At 36.3% G+C, this 20,260-nt stretch overlaps 4 protein-coding genes across 4 annotated transcripts in view; 3 read left to right on the top strand and 1 right to left on the bottom strand.

Moving 5' to 3' along the window:
* LOC112044118 (uncharacterized) overlaps positions 1-241 on the bottom strand; it is a 98,763-nt gene extending 98,522 nt beyond the window's left edge. The window contains exon 1 of the mRNA XM_052881535.1: positions 20-241. The gene's annotated coding sequence lies outside the window, so the exon portion shown is untranslated. The remainder of the gene's footprint in view (positions 1-19) is intronic.
* Positions 242-491: 250 nt separating this feature from the next.
* LOC112043394 (uncharacterized) lies at positions 492-7,031 on the top strand. Its single transcript, XM_024078798.2, has 7 exons — positions 492-783; positions 858-1,025; positions 1,614-1,765; positions 3,117-3,313; positions 3,507-3,578; positions 3,836-3,980; positions 4,673-7,031. The coding sequence occupies exons 1-7, from the start codon at positions 701-703 to the stop codon at positions 4,897-4,899; spliced, it is 1,044 nt and encodes a 347-aa protein (XP_023934566.1). The 5' UTR covers positions 492-700; the 3' UTR covers positions 4,900-7,031.
* Positions 7,032-11,624: 4,593 nt separating this feature from the next.
* LOC112044220 (uncharacterized) lies at positions 11,625-13,537 on the top strand. The gene is made up of 2 exons (XM_024079983.2): positions 11,625-12,250; positions 13,276-13,537. Exons 1-2 carry the CDS (start codon positions 11,760-11,762, stop codon positions 13,334-13,336), a joined length of 552 nt encoding a protein of 183 aa, XP_023935751.1. The 5' UTR covers positions 11,625-11,759; the 3' UTR covers positions 13,337-13,537.
* Positions 13,538-19,068: 5,531 nt separating this feature from the next.
* On the top strand, positions 19,069-19,792 carry LOC112044214 (uncharacterized). The gene has a single exon (XM_024079971.2). The coding sequence runs from the start codon at positions 19,170-19,172 to the stop codon at positions 19,671-19,673; it is 504 nt and encodes a 167-aa protein (XP_023935739.1). The 5' UTR covers positions 19,069-19,169; the 3' UTR covers positions 19,674-19,792.
* Positions 19,793-20,260: the final 468 nt, after the last annotated feature.

The following is a 20,260-nucleotide window of genomic DNA, read 5'->3' as shown; positions in this document are numbered from 1 at the left end:
AAAAATTAAAGTAACATACCATCACGATGTTTATAGTGATGCAGTTTCAATTATCACAGCGTAAAAGAGTTTTAGTCCTTCGATGTATTAATGAATAATTGGATATTGAATATATTTAACGACACACAACGTAATATTTAAAGTTTCATTCAGAAAATAGAAATTGTAAATTATTTTTATTTTACAAAAACATTAATGCGATCATGCAATGCCATACAATGTATCACAGACAATAATTAATTTCACATTCTTTATTTCTTTAATCTTTATCTATAATCTATAATTAGAGCATTGAGTAGAATATGACTTAGAGACTCAGACCAAATACCAAATACAAAATAGAGAACCATAGAGAACACGTTATCAGTGACCACAAACGTCATGTCAAAGTCAATTAATGAAGATTTGACAATTGACAGTTGACACACGTTTTTATTTTGACATCTTGATTCTTGATGTTGGGTTGAGTCCTAGTCTATAGTGATCTGTGGTTGAGTCTATTAATCTGTGGGTTAAGTTCACTTTTTTTGTTTTTGTTTTTGACTGGTTTTTGATTTTTTGAGCAAATTCTCGATTATTTGTAATTTTATCTTTCGTTCTATTAAAATATTAAAAATATTTTGGGATCATCAGAGCTTCAAGCATCGTACCTTTAATCCCAAGACGTTTTTCGGATTTTTAGGTCTACGTATGCGAAAACATGGAAGCAGATTCAACAACCCATGAAAGTTACACGAAATCTCACATCAATGATATTTCTTTACCGTTCAGCACAAGTCCAGGGTAAGTACATAAACATTGTAGGTGAAGGATAATATTGTGTTTGTTTGAATACTGAAATATAATATTTATTGCAGCAACCTCAACCTTTATAAAGAGTTTATATGTGACGATGGAAATCAAAATTTGGAAAGTCAAATAGTGAGTCGTTTGCAATCCATTGAACTGTTACCTACGAGTGTCACATGCCCCACGAATGGATCCAATTGTAAACTTGTATGTCGACCTGCTCGAGTTATAGATAGGTAAACAAAAACATCTTTATACACACTAAAAATAATGAATTAAGTACATATTTGGATATTGTCTGCAAAACATCTATGTCACCCAAAACTTACAAAACAATCTTTTGTTTTAGTCTAAAACAGAAAATGTATGATTTTTCTGTTTTAAATATAAGTGTAATATGTACAAGAGAATTTTTTAATTTGTATCTATTTAGCTAAAAATGTGGACCAGATCTCCAACTATAAGTATGAACATAGCTTGGCAACTTAGTTCGTAACACTCCCAAAAAGCCGCGCGGGCCGGGAAGAGTGTAGCGATGAATGAAAAACCGAAGACTGATGCATCTCACTTCCCCACATGCATAATTTCACACCCACTCAGTCTTTCCCCTCGTCGCCCGCATATTATGTTCAATGAACGTGCCAGACTATAGGTTCAATTACAATTCTTTTTACTAAATTCTAAATCTTAGTGGTGTCCTCAGCATATCAACATTTAAACTTGATTATTTAGACCTCTTAAAAAGCTACTTATCTAAGTAATACTGCATTTCTATGATGTTTTCCTTATTTGTCCTGTATCATTTATTTGTATGACCATTTCAGAGTCCAATGGGTGTGCGAAGGGTGCAGCAAAAGGCTTCCAATCAGAACAGGATCATTCTTCTTTAAGATACAATGTTCTATACTGCAGACAATGCAGTTGATACTGGCCTGGTGTGAAGATGCTGATTTTACAGCCGCAGCACAATATTTTGGTAATTTTTCCATACACTTATACAAAAATTAAGTTATGAGCATATGTATTTATTAACTGTTTAACTTAATATCTGTGATCCAAATCATTTAATTCACCCCTCCCCTATGGGGTAAAATTCAATCTCGTAGTCCTAGGGGTCAGCCAGGAAAATAAATAAAATGGAGGTTGTACAGGGGAGTTGTTGTCGTCTTTTCGAAATGATAAGCATGCGTGGGAAATGATAAGCATTATACCCTGAACTTATGAGCCTTTATTCACAATTTAAAATTTGACGTATAATTATTATAACATCATATTTTGCCGTGGGGTAACATACTACTAACGCCATCTAGTATTACATTTGAGATCTACGAAATTAGACAGCGGTCAATAAATCATGTGATCCCAGAGTGCCAAACCATCTATTTAAAACTTATTAATTACTTTATTTTTACTATGTATAATGTAAATTGCACTTATTATAAACATCCCTTTAAATATGCTCAAATTTTTATATGATAAGTTTGAGACTGTAAGTTGTTATGTATTAGCAAGTTAATTTAATAAATAAATGAGGGTTGAAAACATTGAAAATGTCAAAGATCTGATTCTAATAAGCCAACATGGGGTACAGCTTAAAATAATTAAGAATTAATTGATTAAATAAAATTAAAATGAAAATAATTTGTTGCATGCTTTCATTTTTAATGGTCTGGTAAGTAAGCTAATATTTATCTTTATATTTATATACTTAGTGGTTGGTAAATGTTAAAGTAAAATAAATTTACCACTGTATATGAAGTTTTTGAACTGCGCTGACATAGTAGTCCTCTTTCAAACTATCGAACAATATAGGAATGTGCATACTAGAATATGTTCGTAGCTACAAACTGTAAGCTACCCTGCCAAATTTCATCTTTGTGTTTGTGGATATTTCTTGATTAGTGTAGTATTAGTATCTTTTGCTTTTTTATATATTTAGATTGACATATCACCAGAGTAAACATTATTATTATTTTCTACTAAAAAAAGAGTTTGTTTGTTTGTTTAATTGATTGAATGCGCTAATCTCAGGAACTATTGGTCTGATTAAAAAAAAATTTCAATGTTAGATAGTCCATTTATCGAGGAAGGCTATGTATTATCCCCGTCTTCCTACGGGAACGGGAACCACGTGGGTAAAACCGCGCGGCTTCAGCTAGTATCTGATAAAATGTAAGCATTTACAACACCATCATCTTAGCATGACAATAATTAATGTTTTCTGATTGTGTAAGTGCCGTACGCTCCTTAATGGGACCTTGTCAGCATCACCGAGGGATGATTGATCAATGATGATGATGATGTAATAAACTACTCATAACTTTTAGATGTAAAGCCCAGAGTTGCAAGTTCAATATATGACAAGCTGGACTTACTAGCAATAAATGAGCTGAAGAAAAGCAAGCTGGGAGGTGATAATGCTGTTGTGCTCAGTGAGATATATCCGGACTGCTTGAACAGGCTCTCTCCAGACACTACCGACCAGCCACATGTTCATAGGATATTGATGGTCGCTGACACCAAAGTAAGGTTTTGAAAAAACATTAGTCTAGTTTAGCACCATGAATTTTAAACATTGTTCTCTCTTTTGCTCTTTTGCTTTTCCCTCAATATAGAGGGATATTTTCGTTAGTTAAATTAAATTAAATTATTATCTTATTTTGTTAGGGCTTCGCCGCCAAGGTACTAAAGTTATTTATATTTTATTTTTTTTACAGCACATCCCTACTCATTACAGGCTTCATGTAATTAGAGATGATCTGAAAAAGTCTCAAAACAATCAGGAACAGGTACTCAATCATATTTTAACTATATATTGTTTGCATTACTTGCATGTAGATTTTTAATGTAGAACTTTAGAATAGTGCTAATTTCATTTTCAACATGAAAAAAGTTTGTATATGCGAATGTCAAGGAGACGCGTGACGTTTGTTTTTTTAATGCAACATACTGAAGCCGGTGAAACCCGGCTTCAGTATGTTGCTTTTAAAGACTCACTGGTTACTCTGTGATTTAAATGCTGATGGAAACAATTGTTTAATTTCAGTCCCTCAAAGAAGAAATAGAACAAGTGATACTTAGTGAAACAGAACCTAGCTCGTTGTTGGTGATGGGCAACAGTGTGCCTTTGGATGGAACAGTTTCTCTGCAGCAGCTTATTCAGCATTGCGACATAGATATGCAGCATTTCTGTAAGTTACAAATCTATTATAGTGAGGTCATGTTTTTGTAAATAAGTGCAGTGTACCATAGTTCAAATAACCAATGGTTTTGGGGTCCTGCCCTGTGAATCGCATTGGTCGACCCCTGAATGGATGGCCAGATGACATCAAGTGGGTTACAGGGAGCCACTAGATGCTGGCGGCTCAAGGCTGCTGTGTTTGGAGGCCTTTACAAGATGCCTATGTCCAGCAGTGTATGTCCATTTGCTGATAATGATGATGAGGTTGATGCTAACGTTGATAATGTCCAGATCCAGGTCCAGATTCCCAATGTTCATGATAATGGACATTATCATGAACATTGGGAAGTTAACATTACAGGGTCAAATACCTTAAGTCCGCCATCTCGAATTACAACAGCTTGATATGTCTAAGCTCCAAAGCCTTTGACTCAAATGAAAGACTTGAGCCTGACAGTGGGACATTAAAAATAGGCTGATGACGATTATTGCAACATTTTAATGTGTTCATGAAATATAAATAATCCCACTTCTGATTGTAACAAAACTCGTAAGCAGAATAATGACAAAAATATATTTGTTGATCTATTTTATCTCATTGCCAAGAAATGATTGAAATCATTATGTTCTTGTTTCTTCTGCTTCTGAGTTTTATCACACAGTGCCAAAATCGTAACTGACCTTGTTCAAATGTTTTCACAGTGACTTCGCGTATTTGGTCTCAAGCGCTGACCCTATGTTCGGCATCTCGTGACCTCTGCACGGGTACTCCCACACATATATGCGCCTCCGCCGTGCAGCGATACCTCGACACCTCCTTGTACCGGCTGCGGTATGGAGACGGCTTCTACAACCACATGCTGAGGGCTATAGCTGATGAGTTCACTCAGAATTCCTCAATATCCACTTCACAGGATGCTCCGGTTTGAGCAAGTTTTCTAATTGTCTAGAATCCTACTCAAAGTACAGACATTATCATTAACATTTGATCGTAGAAGAGTTTTGTTATTATCCTAAAGGTGCCAGTGCACTTCATAGATGCAAAAATGTCCTGCCTACCCTGATAACTCATTATGAACTTATATCAGAGGAGGAATTTTCCCTTTTGTACAATTTGAAGCTATGATGCATACCCTAGTTTAAAACCTTGTGCACGCCACTGTAAGCTGCATATGTCTATAAGGGGTCTGGCTATGACCAATAAAATAGCCTAATGATGTTAAAAGGGAGAGGGTAGCCGAAGTGTGACAAGGGAAGGGACAGGGTTCCAAGTTAAGTGTCGTCAATATGTCATAGTTTTAACCCCCCCCCCACAATAATGTGTGACGTAATTTATAAATCTCTTCTTTCAGTTTATAGATATTATAAAAGCCAGTTAAAATTCATATTTTGAAAGTCACTGAGTTGGCAAATAACCCCGTCGGTTGTGTTGTAGTTATAATATTAATAAATGTGCCTTTAGTATTAAAAAATGTGCCTTTAGTGTTAAGTCTTCCAGTGTGGCCTTGATATTTTCATTTTGATTGGAATTATTGATATTGTTTGTTGATATTATTTTGAATTGTATTCTCAAAAAACTTTTTTTTTTGTTGTTCGCTTAATATACAGTTGTTATTTACAACAAAGAACACTTTGTTACTATTATCACAGAAATGTTAAAATATGGCTGAAGCTAAAAATTTGTCAATTTTAAAGTAATATTGTCTACTATTTTAATTATTATTATTAGATAGTTATAAGTATTATAATTTTAAGTTTAAATTGTTTCATTGACACTAAGTTTGTACAAAAAAAGGTCTCATACATTACTCTGACTCATGTTTTTCGGTTATTAAAGACTTACTTAGGTTAAGTACAATTTTTTTTTTCAATACATCAACTTCAATTAATGTAAAATTAGTAAATAATCAAGTTCGGACCGGAAGGATAAGGATCGAATCCTTGGAAGGTAGCAAGTTTTAGCCAGATTCTAGACCGTTTTTTAAGTGAACTGATAACTTCTTAAGAGAAGCTATACCTCTTCGTAACGTAACGCGTTACGGTGCCACTCTGTCTGGATTCCGTCTTTCTCTCACGCATGCGGCAGCAGGTTTAAGACAAGATTTTATTTTACAAGATTATCCGCAGTAAATATAAAAAACAAAGTGTGTATTATACTTAAATGTATTATGGAAACCTTGAAATCTGCTACCTCTCAAACTGCCACCATACCAATATACCTAATACCTACGGTATAGCTTGACGAGTTAGTTCGTAACACTCCCGATGGTCCGCGCGGGCCGGGAGTAGCGATGCCCCCGCGCGCCTGACTTTATACCCGCGCAGCCCTTCCTGCCCCGTCGCCCGCATATCATGGGAGTGTCAAGCTTATAGAAGAATGACCAAGGTATGGCCAAACTGGTCCCTGGCTCTTGGACCAATATTTGATATTCATTGTGATCTTGTAGGCCTAGATCAACATCTTGTGAAGAGAAAAATACATTGTCAACCAATAGCGGCAGTATCGAAAGTAGCGCTATCTCTTCCTTTTGCGATGGAACGACAGAGAAAGCGATGTTTTCGATGCAGTCGCTATTGGTCGACAATGTCTATTGAATAGTTTGCACAATCTTGTCTTCCCATTGTTAAATATGGTTATTACTTATCTTCTCATTATTATTGTGATTTTTTTCTTTTTTATTAATTTAACAATGTTCATAAGAATATAATCTAAGTTTCATCTTCTAGTAGGTATCAATCCTTAGTGAGTAACATTATTTCAGTTGACTGTTGTTTAAACACATTATTGTTTAATATATTTTAAACGGCGAAACCCTTTGAAAAGGTTGCAACTTAGTAACTAACTCACTGACTGATGTTAATTTATAAACATCTTTCTGCTTTGCGACGCGCCTTCAGTTTTCGCACTAAGTCATTCTGGGTAGGTAGGTATTGAACTTTGAACCTTCCAAAAATGAAATATCTCTAAGATGTGGCAAGTATCAATAAATGTATTTTCTAAGGAATTGATAATTCTAAATGTTATATTTTACCTTAATAAAATGTTGTTTAGCAAATAAAACCCATGTATTTCATTTATTTTATCGTATTTAGGATAAATTAACGTAGATAGTAGAGGTGAGGTGATGATAGAAAATGTAGAATAGCGAATAGGGGAGTGGATTCGTCAAATTTAATATAAACGTAATTTCGTATAGTAGGTACATGGAATAGGGGTCTGCAATAAATCGATATTAATTACTAACAGTGGAATTCATAGACGTTGTAAGACACCCCAGGGGACATCATTCACTCGCTGAGTGTCAAATTCTCAAACAAATAGAGGCTAAATTCGACACTCAGCAACTGAATGATCCCCTGGGGGTGCCCCTACTATGTCTATGAATTCCACTGTAAGTATACCGAGAAAGCTGAATTTTGGATATGACGTGGGGAGAGAATAAAGAAGCTTAACTTCAAATTTTCGAGAAAGATTTCCTGTGTGCATTTTCCGTCATCTTGAAAACAGATTTAAATCCAGTTTTTTACAATAACTCTATTCTTCATTGAGATACGAAAATATTTATGCAATGCAATTTTGTTGCTCATTGTACAGGCTACAATTAAGGTCTCTTGCATTTTACACCTATAGCTCATAGTTAGAGATATCTATTAAAAAGTAAAAAAAAAATCGTTACCAAACCTGTTTGATTGAGAACGCTTTAGCCTTTAGCCTTTTTTTGGGAAATCGTTCTTAAAATATATTAGCTTGTAATGTTATGTATCTACGAAACCTTTTCTGATAAGGGAAACGTCTCCGAGGCAAAAGATTACCAACGCCTGGTTGAGAATTCTCAGTATTTTGAAACTGAATCAACTGAACACTGAAAAGAACGAATCATTATTACTAACATTGTAAATTAGAAAAAAATAGGGCAGTCGCTAGTTAGTTCAGTTATTATAAATCTACACTACATCTAAAAATGCAAATTAAACGAGAATGCTGAGTTTTGGACAATAAAACGTGGGGAAAGCCTAGAAAAGCTTAACTTTAAATTCTCTACCAACATCCCCTATGTGCATTTTCCGTTATCTTGAAAAATGGAATGAATTCAGTTTGTTAACTTTAACTCGGTTCACCGTTGAGGTACGAAAATTTTCATTCGATACTTAGTTGCTTTTTTCACGCTCTACAATTTTAGGTCCTTTCAGTGGCTGATTTACAAAGCCGCCCGTAGGCTGTTAAATTTTTGCAGCCCCTCTGTAATTCGATAGGTATCCTAGTTCGCAATTAATACAATTATCTTAAATTGTGTCAATAAAATTGCTACTACTAAAATATTTAATTTCGTTACATTTTCTTTATTTCTGTAGAAGAGAAAAAATTTTGGGTTAAATTTGCCGCTCCCTAAAATCTGCTGCCCTAGGCTCCAGCCTACTTGGCATACTGGTAAATCCACCAGTGGGTCCTTTACATTTTTTACGTATCGTTATTCGTTATCGTTCATCGTTATTGAGATATAGTTCGAAAATAACTGACGAGTAACGACAAGTAGTAAGTAGACAATAAAGTTTGTAAGTATACCTATACCTAGGTAGGTATACTAACTACTAGATAAGTAGGTATCTGGTATCACGAATAGCTTTCATACAAAGTAGGTCAGGCGGTCCCGTTTCACACCTACATTTGTGTACTTATAATTGGTCGGTATTTTTTATAATTAAGAGAAGGTTAATTTCCATTGACCAAAATAAAAACCTGTTATGCAAACGAATGTTCGATTAGCATTTCTCTCTGTAAATTATTCTTAAGTCCAAAACATGCTATAGGTAAATTGATACATATTAATTAATATTAATTATGGACTTTCCTCATGGTGAAGACCTTTCTGATGCATTTGGAAATGCGATAGGATTCTCTGATCGGGTCGGTTAAGGATTTTATATTTTATATGCATCGTCACATTTAAAGCCATATATGTTTTACTAGCGGACGCCCGCGACTTCGTCTGCGTAAATTTCGATGTCAACTTTACTACTACCCCTACCCTACCCCTACCCCTACCCTACCACTACCCCAACCCTACCCTACCCAACCCCTACATCTACCCTACCCCTACCCCTACCCTACCCCAAACCTACCCCAACCCTACCCCTACCTTACCTACACCCTACCCTATCCTACCCCTACCCTCCCCGTACCTTATCCCTTTCCTACCCCTATCTCACGCCTATCCTACCCCTACCCTACCACTTCCCTATCCTACCCGTACCTCTACCCTACAACTACCCTACCTCTACCCCTACCCTACCACTATCCTAAACTCGGCCCTAAACCTACCCTACCCCTACGCTTTCCTACCCGTACCCTACCCTACCCTACCTTGTAACTTCTCTATCTTACTCCTACCCTTGGCAAAATCGGTCCAGCCCTTCGAGAGTGGTGTGATGACCAAGGGAAATAGAGACTTCTATGCTAATAATAAAAAGTAAAGTTCGTGTGGTTGTAGGAGATAATCTCTGGATCTACTGGACCGATTTAGAAAATTGTTTTACCAATAGAAAGCTACGTTATTTGCGAGTGTCATAGGCTATGTTTGTTCCCCATATTCACACGGGAACGGGAACTACGTAAATGAAAGCGCCGGGCGTCATGTAGCGGAATTTCTGCGTCTTTTAGAAATTTTGTATTATCTCCGAAACTATTTAACTAATTAACATACTGTAAAGGGCAAATCTTATCTCCATAATATCCTTGTGATTATTAAATAATTTATTTTAATAAGGATTAAAGTTTAGTTGTATAAATAATGACGTAAACCTAAGTATATAAAATTAATAGTTTTTAAAACACAAAAGGTACTATATCTGCTAATATATAGAAGATAGATATATGGTGTCGCGGACTTTTTTGTAGAACTTTTAAAGATACATAAAGTCTCCATACATTAATTTCAATTTTACACAATAGTTAAGGCAGCGCATGCGAATAAGTCTGTTTAAGAGGATTTTCAGTCCGACCTGTATGACAAAAACTGTGATAACTCGGCTAATATATATGATACCAATATAAAATATAGCCTATAGCACTCCCCGATAATGTAGCATTCTACTGGTGAAAGAATTTTTAAAATCGGACCAGTAGTTCCGAAGATTACCCCATTTAAAAAATGTGACAAACTTACAAACTTACAAACTTTACCTCTTTATAATATTAGTATAGATGTAACGATGCAGTTAAGTTAAGACTGCAGTCAGTGGCTAATTTGTCACTTATAAAGTTACTTACGCCTAGCTACCGCGACTTCGTCCGCGTGAAAATCTTTGTAAACTACTTACTTTACTTCAACCCATATTTTATACCATCATCTCCTTACCCTTATCCCACTTGAGTCAACCCATATTTTACACCATTCTATTTATATATTTTTTCAAGTTTTAAGTTTTTTTAAGTATAATAAATAGTTCACTAATCATTTTACATTTACAAATGTACCTTGAAAACTAAAGGAATTTTAGATAAACTTCATACCCCTAGTTTACTCCTTTCTCATTTTATTTTCATGTACTATTACTTAAATTAAGACAATTATGCACATTTGTCCGCCTCAGTTTAGATGCACTGTGTCCTATCTTTAGTATCTATACTAATATTATAAAGCTGAAGAGTTTGTTTGTTTGTTTGATTGATTGAACGCGCTTATCTCAGGAACTACTGGTTCGATTTCAAAAATTCTTTCAGTGTTAGATAGCCCATTTATCGAGGAAGGCTATAGGCTATATATATATATTATCCCCGTATTTCTACGGGAACGGGAACCACGCGGGTTAAACCGCGCGGTGTCAGCTAGTAAAATATAATTGTACACAGGTAGTAGGTACGTATAGGTATTTCAAACATTATCAACCTAAGCCCATCATCCGTTACAATAGGAATGTAAACGATTGACATAGTTTTTCTCAAGACAGGATTACATATCTATGATTGGAATCTCCGATATCTCGAAGTTACTGGATGCATTCTCTTAATCTGCGCAGAGCGGACAAACAAACCGTTTAGTTAGGTACAGTTTACCGTTGGCCCGGTACAGTTACCGCGAGCGCAGGCGCATCGTAACAGGTTGTTTTACTACGGACTGCGATCTGTGCCAGCCATCTGTCCGTTTATATGGCACTCGATTCTTCCGACCTCTTTTTTCAGCTTGAAACTATCATCTTTAATATAGAAATCTCGGGTCATGGTGGTTGCATGGCTTGGAAACGGCGCGGCTGAATTTTTTTTTTTTTTATATTATGAGAAAAGATTCTACTATAGTTAATTATCCATATTCTTACATTATCATCAGGACCTACCTAGTTGGTAAACAGCCTAGTAATTAAACAGTTTTGGTAAAATTTTTCATCATCCATCATCAGATAAAAGCCAATTTTGACAGCTAACAACAGGGTCACTTCTCCCTCCTTATAGGAGAGTGGATATGGAGCTTAGGCCCACCACGCTCCATTGCGGGTTGGCGGGATAAATTTTTTCATCTTAACAATAGTTCTATTTAAGTAAGTACGTAATACATAATAGTTTCGTCTTATGCACTATGACAAGCTTCAGCTAACACAGCAATGAATCCCAACATATAACGGCCTACATAGCGCTTTATTAATTCCAGTTTAGCTCGACCGGGTGGTGTGGCAACTGGTAAGATCGCGTCGTCTGTACCGCTATCTCGGCGAATAAATAAAAGATGCAGCTCGCTGTGGTCACAAAGGAGGTCCCGCTAGCGTAAGCTCAGTGCGACTGTAGGCTCCCTACGCGATGGTCAACTACAAACGAGTGGTCTGCGAGGTGGCGGTGCTGTTAACGTGCTTGGCAGTTGCCTTCGCAGCACCGGCGGCCGATTGCGACGAGAAAAAGACACATTACGACCAAAGGCAGAATGGCACTGAAAACTTCAGACTGTCCATAGATGGCATGGTCATCGCCATCGCCCCAGCGGACGCGCTCGTCGAAGCAGCTTCAGACTTCGTTGATCTATTAGATATCCCTGATCTTGAGGAGTATCTAAAACCACCCAGTTCGTCGAACAAACCTGTGACGAGCGAATCGAAACCGGAGATCCCCAGTGACTCGAAACCGGAGCCAGAGAAGATCCCCAGTGACTCTAAACCTGAGCCGGAAAAGATCATCAGTGACTCGAAGCCTGATGCGGAGAAACCAGCCGACCCGCCTCTTAGCGACGTTAGCCTCCCAGAAACTAAGCCTCAGAGGAAAGAAGCGAATGCCGGAAAGCAAGAAAAAGCTCAAAGGTGAGGTACGACCGATTAATGTTTAAATATAGTCACTAAAGACCTAAAAGTTAAGTATATAAGTATGAAATTGTTATTAAATTTATTTACTACAAAAATATTTATAATCCATCCATTATTAAATGGTGACCCGAAGGCAAAATGAAAGACGATGGCACTATACAAATAGGTACATTACGAATTTATGTTATGCATTAAGATTTGTTTTTATAAATAAGTCCACAGGGAAGTGTTTTACCTCTGCAATGGAAAATCCATTTAAAATCACTTCGCCGTTGTGTATTTTGATAGTTATAGTGATACTTGTGTATATCAGAATTTTATCTTTATCGCAACCGAATTTGGCCACTAACAATGACTAGACTACAATAAATGTGCAATTCATTGTCAAAATTCTAAACTCCGTTGTAGGTAATTTCCATAGGTAACGCCTGAGAAACAATCGATCAACTTGCAACGAAGGAAAAGTATTTCCCTATCAGCGAGATTACATTGTTGTCAACTTAACATCTTTGCTATCAACTTATAACTATGATCTATGTCACACTAAAAGATAATTGAAAATTAGTTAACATAATATTTCATCCAATTTTTCGAGTGCCTAGGACGGTCATTCAGTTTCTTGATCAACAATATATTACTTTAAATCTTTTAAATACCTTTAATAGTATTTTGCTAAAATAGCTAATTTACTAGATTAGAGTATTTTATGAATAGGTAGGTCATCGTAGATGTGGTAGTTGCTAATCGATAGACTTGCTATTGTTACTGGATGATATGTTACAGTTAGCTCTTGACTTAACTGCGATTTCATTTAATGGTATATGACAATACAGAATACAGTCTCAGCGAACCAAGTCAAGTTCGCTAGCCGAATGAGTTTAGTAGTTTGCTAAACCCTTGTAATAATAATCTTCACTATTTGGGACCTTACACTAAATGTTTTATATCAAATCTTCTTTACGCGATCTTTATCTGACTTTTTTTTAATAGCATTTTCTTACAAAATATTTTTTTATTTGCAGACTGAAGCATCGCCTCGCCAATTTTTTGATACCATTGCTAAGGAGGACGCGCCACCACTGAAAATCTACTTGTAATCTCAGAACATAAAAAGCTCTGAGATTATATTTAACAGAAGGCCATATAGCCACGAGTGATATGCAGAATGCATTTATATTTATTTATTACTAGTATAGTATGTTAGTTTAAGTTGTGTGATTGTATGCGAATTGTTTTGTTGAAAATAAATGATAATTCTTATTGAAAAATCCCTAAAAAGATAAATTTGTTTTATTTGAAACTAGTTGTTGTGCACGTTTTCTCCAGCCATGTTCTGTCTTAATAAAAAGTTATCCCCATTAATCCTACGAGCAAACTTAGCTTAATCTACTTTTAAAACCCACATGAGAACCCGTTCTGTAGTTCCCTACGAGCATTTTCGAAATTAAGCTTTATTTACTTTTAAAACCCACATGAGAACCCATGCTTTAGTGCCCTAAGAGCATTTTTGAAAGCTTAGCTTATTCTACCTTTAAAACCCACCTAAGAACCTGTTCTGTATAGTTTCCTACGATCATTTTCCAAGCTAAGCTTGATGTATCATTATAACCCACATGAGAACTGGTTCTGTAGTTCCCTACGAACATTTTTCAAGTTAAGTTAATCTACCTTTTAAGCCCACATGAGAACCCGTTCTGGCCCGAACTTCTTTACAAGCATTTTCCAAGCTAAGCTCTACGGCCTATAATAAATAATTGAACAAATTTGTAAGCAGTCCCAACCATTTTTAGCAATTGAAAGAGAATGGAATCCATCTAAAACTATACGCATAGGTACTCGTAAGTCGTAGGTATATACATAAACATAAGTGGAAGTTTGTATGTATATTACGCAGAAACGGCTAAATAAAGGATCTAGCACTAAGTCCATGGGCACACAGTTCTTATATATAATTTTAGTTTTGCTAGCAAAAGTAAAGTTTATTATAATATTCGTAGTTAAGTGAGTAACTTTTAAAATAGGTGTCCAATCAAATTTTTGGAACGCCTTAATCGATTTTAATGGGACTTTTACTGGAAGATACAGGAGGTTATAGAGCAACATGTAGTCTACTTTGTATCCTGAAAATATCAATGGTTTCCGCGAGATTTGTGGTAAACACACGTATGAAGTCGTGGGCGTTGCGTTGCTAGTTATAAATAAACACTAAAATCATCATCATTATCAACCCATATTCGGCTCACTGCTCAGCTCGAGTCTCCTCTCAGAATGAGAGGGGTTAGGCCAATAGTCCACCACGCTGGCCCAATGCGAATTGGCAGACTTCACACACGCAATGAATTAAGAAAATTCTCTGGTATGCAGGTTTCCTCACGATGTTTTTTCTTCACCGTTTGAGACACGTGACATTTAATTTCTTAAAATGCACATAACTGAAAAGTTGAACTAAAATACATACATCAAAATAAATTGTAGATAGGTATTCGTATATACTCTTATCAGTTATCGCATAAATCGGATTAATAAGTACGATGCAGTATATAGAAGCCATTGCAATAACAGTTATCTTATTAACGACAAAATCGCGAACATCAATCTATAAAATATAATGTACCTGTCACAACATCGGCTATCCTCAAGACAAGCTGTACAAGGTGTAACTAACGGCACTAAATACTTCATTAGATGCTTAGATAACTGGACTGCTAACAATTTGTCTATCTATAATAAATACGTACCTAGTTACGAGTTCTTAAAATATATTACTACTCTCTTAAAATATATACAGAAAAACAAATCCGGTCTAAATCTCATATTTCTATCCACGTTTGTTTATGGAGAGCCGTGATAGCCCAGTGGATATGACCTCTGCTGGTGTGGCTCCGAATCCGGTCCGCGGCATGCAGTTGTGTTCATTTTAAGAAATTAAATATCATGTGTCTCAAAACGGTGAATTAGGCCAGCGTGGTGGACTATTGACCTAACCCCTCTCATTCTGAATGAGACTCGAGCTCAGCAGTCAGTTGGATATTGGTTGATAATGATGATATTAATGGAGCGCTTCCCATTACTTGGAGAAGTTCCATTAAGTACATGTTCCTACTTATTAATCAATCACATAAATTAATATGTCGACAGATCCCAAAACACCTAGTTCCTTTAAAAATAATGATAAGTTTTCTCTGTTGGTCAATTTTTTTTTTGTTTATGGTTTATCGGTTTTGTGTTTAGTATCAGAAAATAACGGAGCTCATTTCATGCTAAGCATGAATATGAAGCATTAGTGTTTTGTATGAAAGTCGCTGGCTTTTGTTAGTTATTGAATAACTAGCTGACGCCTCGCGGTTTCACTAGCGCGGATCCCGTTCCTGTAGAAATATAATATATAGCTTATAGCCTTCCTCGATAAATGAGCTATATAACACTGCAAGAATTTTTGAAATCAGACCCCTAATTCCTGAGATTAGCGCGTTCAATCAAACAAACAAACAAGCAAACTCTTCAGCTTATGAGATTATGTTGAGTCAACTTTTATATTACTGTTCCGACAGTCGTTTCAGTCCAATAGAGAAAAGCTTCGACCAACGTCTTAAGCTTTAACATGAATGGATCAAGGGAAGGATACTTGAGACAGCGCGTATTGTGACCAGATTCCACACTCTGGAGCCCTGACAATCGTTGCTTGGGCACTTAAATACCACGCAAAGGGAAGGTTGAAATTTTTTGTATAATTTTTTAATAGTGTTTTGTATATATATTTTGTAACATTGTTATAATTAAAAAATAAATAAACAAGAGAGTAAAAAGCTGATAGTTAAACACTGAATCTCAGTCTCCCCTATTATCTCAATTCTGTGAGTACTTTGTAAGAGACTTTGTTATCAAAGTCGCTGCCGATAACCTGCGGCTACTGTGTGAGTCCCACCAACTTAAGTAATATACTCGTACGTCTAAATCCGTGAAGCGTCGCTACACTATTTATTATAGGTATTCTTATTGTAAAACAAATGCGACAAATATAGAAATAACACTTAAATAATAAATGCTAGTTGAACCTATTTGATTCCTGAATATAAAAAAAATATTTAAAAAGATTTACATCTTGAAAAATCGCGCGCCAAGCACATTGTCGAGAGAGATGTAAAAAAGTACAGTAAAAGCTTCTTATTCACGCTTCCTTTGTTCACGTTTTCACTATTCGCGAATTAAAAAATTCCAACCTGATCTAATTCCTATATTCGCGGCTAAATATTTCGTTATTCGCGGATCTGACTGACCAAACTGACGTAAAATCCGTTAAGGTAACTTTAACTTGCAAATATCTATTACCGAAATTGCGAATGGATTGTTTAAGAATGCCACTGCTTAAAATCACTCTCAATTAAATAAGCTTTTAAAAACTGACAAGCAAGAAAAAAAATACAAAATACTTCAAACCATTGTCTAAGACTGAAGATAACGGATAATCAATAACTTCAATTAATTGTTTTTTCTTTATATATTTGTTATTTATTTTGTCATCCAAGAACGTATATATAAAATACCATTCCATATTCACGGTTTCTGTATTCGCGACACATTTTAGAGAACGTATCCCCCGCGAATAAGCTTTTACTGTAAATAGAATAGATTTAAATGTTTTCCTCAAACTTTCCATTGCAAAATTGTGTTGTTTATAGAAACTTGGTTCTACTTTTAGAGGAAACTATTAAAAACAAATTGTGCATAAAATATGAAAGTCTTTTATTTGGCAAAATGCGGTAGTTTTTGTGTGTCAGTCGTGAAAGTTACAAACGGGCCGAGATCTCAAAATGGACCCGTTTTTTGGATTAGTTACTTGCAGATTGATCTTGAGGTGTTCGTTTAGTAGAGTACATCCTACTCTGTAAATATTACTAATTTATCATTCATTATCAATCCATTATTGAGCACGAGTCTCCTCTCAGAATGAGAGTGGTTAGGCCTTAGTTCACCACGCTGGCCTAATGTGGATTTACAGACATCACACACGTAGAGAAATAAGAAAATTCTCGAGTATGCAGGTTTCCTCACGATGTTTTTCCTTCATCGTTGGAGACAAGTGATATTTAATTAAATAATATTACTATTAAGTAAACTTAAACTAAGACTTTACAAATATAAGTGCGAGAGTAGTAAAATAAATTTAATTTATGAAATGTTTCCGTAGCTCAGTCAACAGGCGGCGAATCAGAACACCGTGGGGTTTTAGTCGGTTGAAGTCCGACATAAACCTCTTGCCTCCCCGTGGTGAGAAAGTTTTCCCCGTGGATTTCCGCACGTTAAAAAAAAGGCTTCTCATTGATTATTTTTCAATAAAAAATATATATACCCTTTATTTATTTACCAGTCATTTCACCCGTGTAGTTCCTGTTCCCGTAGGTATACAGAGATAAAATATATCCTGTGACATACACAAATAACGTGGCTCTCTAGTGGTAATTGACCCTTAAAATACCACAGATTCTTTATAATATTAGTATTTTTAGGTGTTATAACATAGACATCTATGTTATAGATAGTGAACTTCATCAGTGACGCCTGCTTCTTTTCCAAACAGTCTGCGCTGAATAAGGCACTTTAAAACTGCTCAGATTTAGCAATATATTTTTGGCTCGATGATAGACCCAATGCCTGAACAACATGTAAACAATGACGCACGCACAACACGCGGTGCTCACCACAACAGTAATATAAATATATTCTGAACTTGCGGTCAGCAGTGCGATTTGCGCTAGTGCGAGAGCTTGCGGATATAGTTGTAAATGAACTGTATCAGTAGGTAATGATCATAGTAGGAATCTTATTTGAACATTTTGAGTTTACGATACCCTGGAAATATCATCATACCATGAGGCAATTCTTCGCAATGAATTTTCCGCTAACCAAGTCATACATTTATATTGAATATTCTGTGGAGTTTTATTTAGAAACTAGCGGACGCCCGCTATTTTGTGCGAGTGATATTAAATTATACACAAATTCAGCGGACACCATTGATTTTTCCTGGATAAAAAGTAGTCTATTTGTTGTTCTGTACCTCCTCGATCTTCTTGTGAAAGTCCCATTAAAATCGGCCCGTCCCAACGATTAACCTGGACAACAGGAAGACAGACAGGCAAAAATTTAAAAAAATATTGTTTGTTTTTTTGGATTGTTTAAGAAACTACTAGTACCTACTTACTTGATAAAACACAGACTTTTCTAAATCACAGAGGGTCAAATAAATTTCATTTATTTCTATTGATTAAGGATATCCAGTGGAAGATGTAAGATAGTGAAAAGAGTAAAGCAGACTGCGTTATTGGTGGCAAGCCATAATGTACACAAGGTATTGGTGTTTGTTACTATCGAATAAGTATGTATTAAAATAGCATCCTTGCGTTGTGGATGTCCAGTCAACCCGTACGAAACGTTTTGCATCAACGTTTCTAATTAGAACTGCTAAGATGTGGAATGCCGCTCCGCCGTCTTTGTTTCCTGACACGAACAATTTCTGTTACTTCAAGGCAAGAGTGAATAGGTATCTTCTAGGCAAGCGCGCTTCGTTTTAGACCTCATATTTGCTTTCCATCAGGCATGATGGTAGTCAAGCGCAAACATAAAAACAAGAAAAAAACATTGCTTTACAGAAAAATGGGTTACCACGATGGTAGGTATGAATCGTGATTGAGTAACTAATTACTTAAGTCAGTTAAGTAATTATTATATTATTAGTGCCGCCACCTCCGCGACTATAGCAAAAGTATCACGAATGGCGTATGTAAAACGGAGATAGCCGTTACAGTGTTCTCAATTCAACCGGCGACTGGTTCGCGAGCGACGGGTAAAAGCCGCGTGGGAGACGGTCGCGCGCAGTCCACTAGCTCGGAGTGTCACCGACGCACGTACGAGCATCATGCACTTCCTCCTCATAGCATGCACGCTGGCCGCGGTCGCCGCCGCGCCCGCTACCTACGACCAGAGGCAAGACGGCGAAGGCAACGTCCAAATGGACTTGAAAGACATCATGTTCATCGTTGGAGTACCCAAAAACATACCAAACGAACTTTTGAGTCTCTTTCTTAAGAGCGCGAAGAGGAGTGGCGACCAACCGATCGCACAGGACAGGGCTGATACACAGTTGACCGCGTTCGTGGAACCTAGCACGCCGTATCGAGTGATCATCGGTGGAGAGGGCGAGCGGTTGGTGGAGACGGACGGGAGCAATGCCATCGTCATCGCCGGTCGACGACGCTTGGAGGCGGAGGAACCTGACGAGATGAAACTCATCGGAGCCACGGAGCAGTGCGGACCTGAGAGGAGACGAGATCCCGTCACACTTATGTGCAAGTCTATCACCGACCTTCGCGCTGTTATCAAACCTGATATCACCCCCGAAGTGGTTCCTGTACCGACGTAGTTCTGTAACCCGACTGTTTGTAGAATAAGTTATTTATTGTTAAAATATTAATTATTTAACATCACAATTAGGTTTTAAGTGTTTTTTTGTAAGAAAATAAATGTTAATTAAAAGCTGTTTTTCTTCTATTTCAATTTTCCGTTACAAGGTAAAATGAGATGTGTAAAATAATATACAAAATAAACTAATAGTTAAATTAAATAAGCATTTAGAATTAGGGCTCATCACCAAATTAATATTAGGTATTTATACCTACTTATAATATCTGTAGAGGTCAATTCTGTACATTAAATATATTTCCAAAATAACTATCAGGCGGTGATTAGTCATCGATACTGATACCAAAAATGCAATTAATAAAATTTTTGTCTGTCTGTATGTTCGTTATAGAAACAAAGACTATGCGACGGATTTTAACCAAACTCATCACACTACGATCAATAGGAGCAGAGCAGTAAAGAGAAATGTTGGGAAAACGGGATAAGTTACTCCATTTTTACAGCGATCCTACTGTAAGGGAAGTCGAAGTCGCGGGCGTCCGCTAGGATTAAATAATTAAGTAGTAGTATAGTTATAATTATCTAAAA

This window comes from Bicyclus anynana, chromosome 5 (genome assembly GCF_947172395.1).
Source record: "Bicyclus anynana chromosome 5, ilBicAnyn1.1, whole genome shotgun sequence".
In the NCBI taxonomy this organism is placed as follows: domain Eukaryota; kingdom Metazoa; phylum Arthropoda; class Insecta; order Lepidoptera; family Nymphalidae; genus Bicyclus; species Bicyclus anynana.
This window is presented reverse-complemented; position numbering and strand designations above follow the sequence as displayed.

Coding starts and splice junctions, on each gene's coding strand:
- LOC112043394 (XM_024078798.2), top strand. CDS start 701: ATGGAAGCAGATTCAACAACCCATGAAAGTTACACGAAATCTCACATC. Junction 1,026..1,613: donor CCTGCTCGAGTTATAGATAG/GTAAACAAAAAC, acceptor TGACCATTTCAG/AGTCCAATGGGTGTGCGAAG. Junction 3,579..3,835: donor CTCAAAACAATCAGGAACAG/GTACTCAATCAT, acceptor GTTTAATTTCAG/TCCCTCAAAGAAGAAATAGA.
- LOC112044220 (XM_024079983.2), top strand. CDS start 11,760: ATGGTCAACTACAAACGAGTGGTCTGCGAGGTGGCGGTGCTGTTAACG. Junction 12,251..13,275: donor AAGCAAGAAAAAGCTCAAAG/GTGAGGTACGAC, acceptor TTTTATTTGCAG/ACTGAAGCATCGCCTCGCCA.
- LOC112044214 (XM_024079971.2), top strand. CDS start 19,170: ATGCACTTCCTCCTCATAGCATGCACGCTGGCCGCGGTCGCCGCCGCG.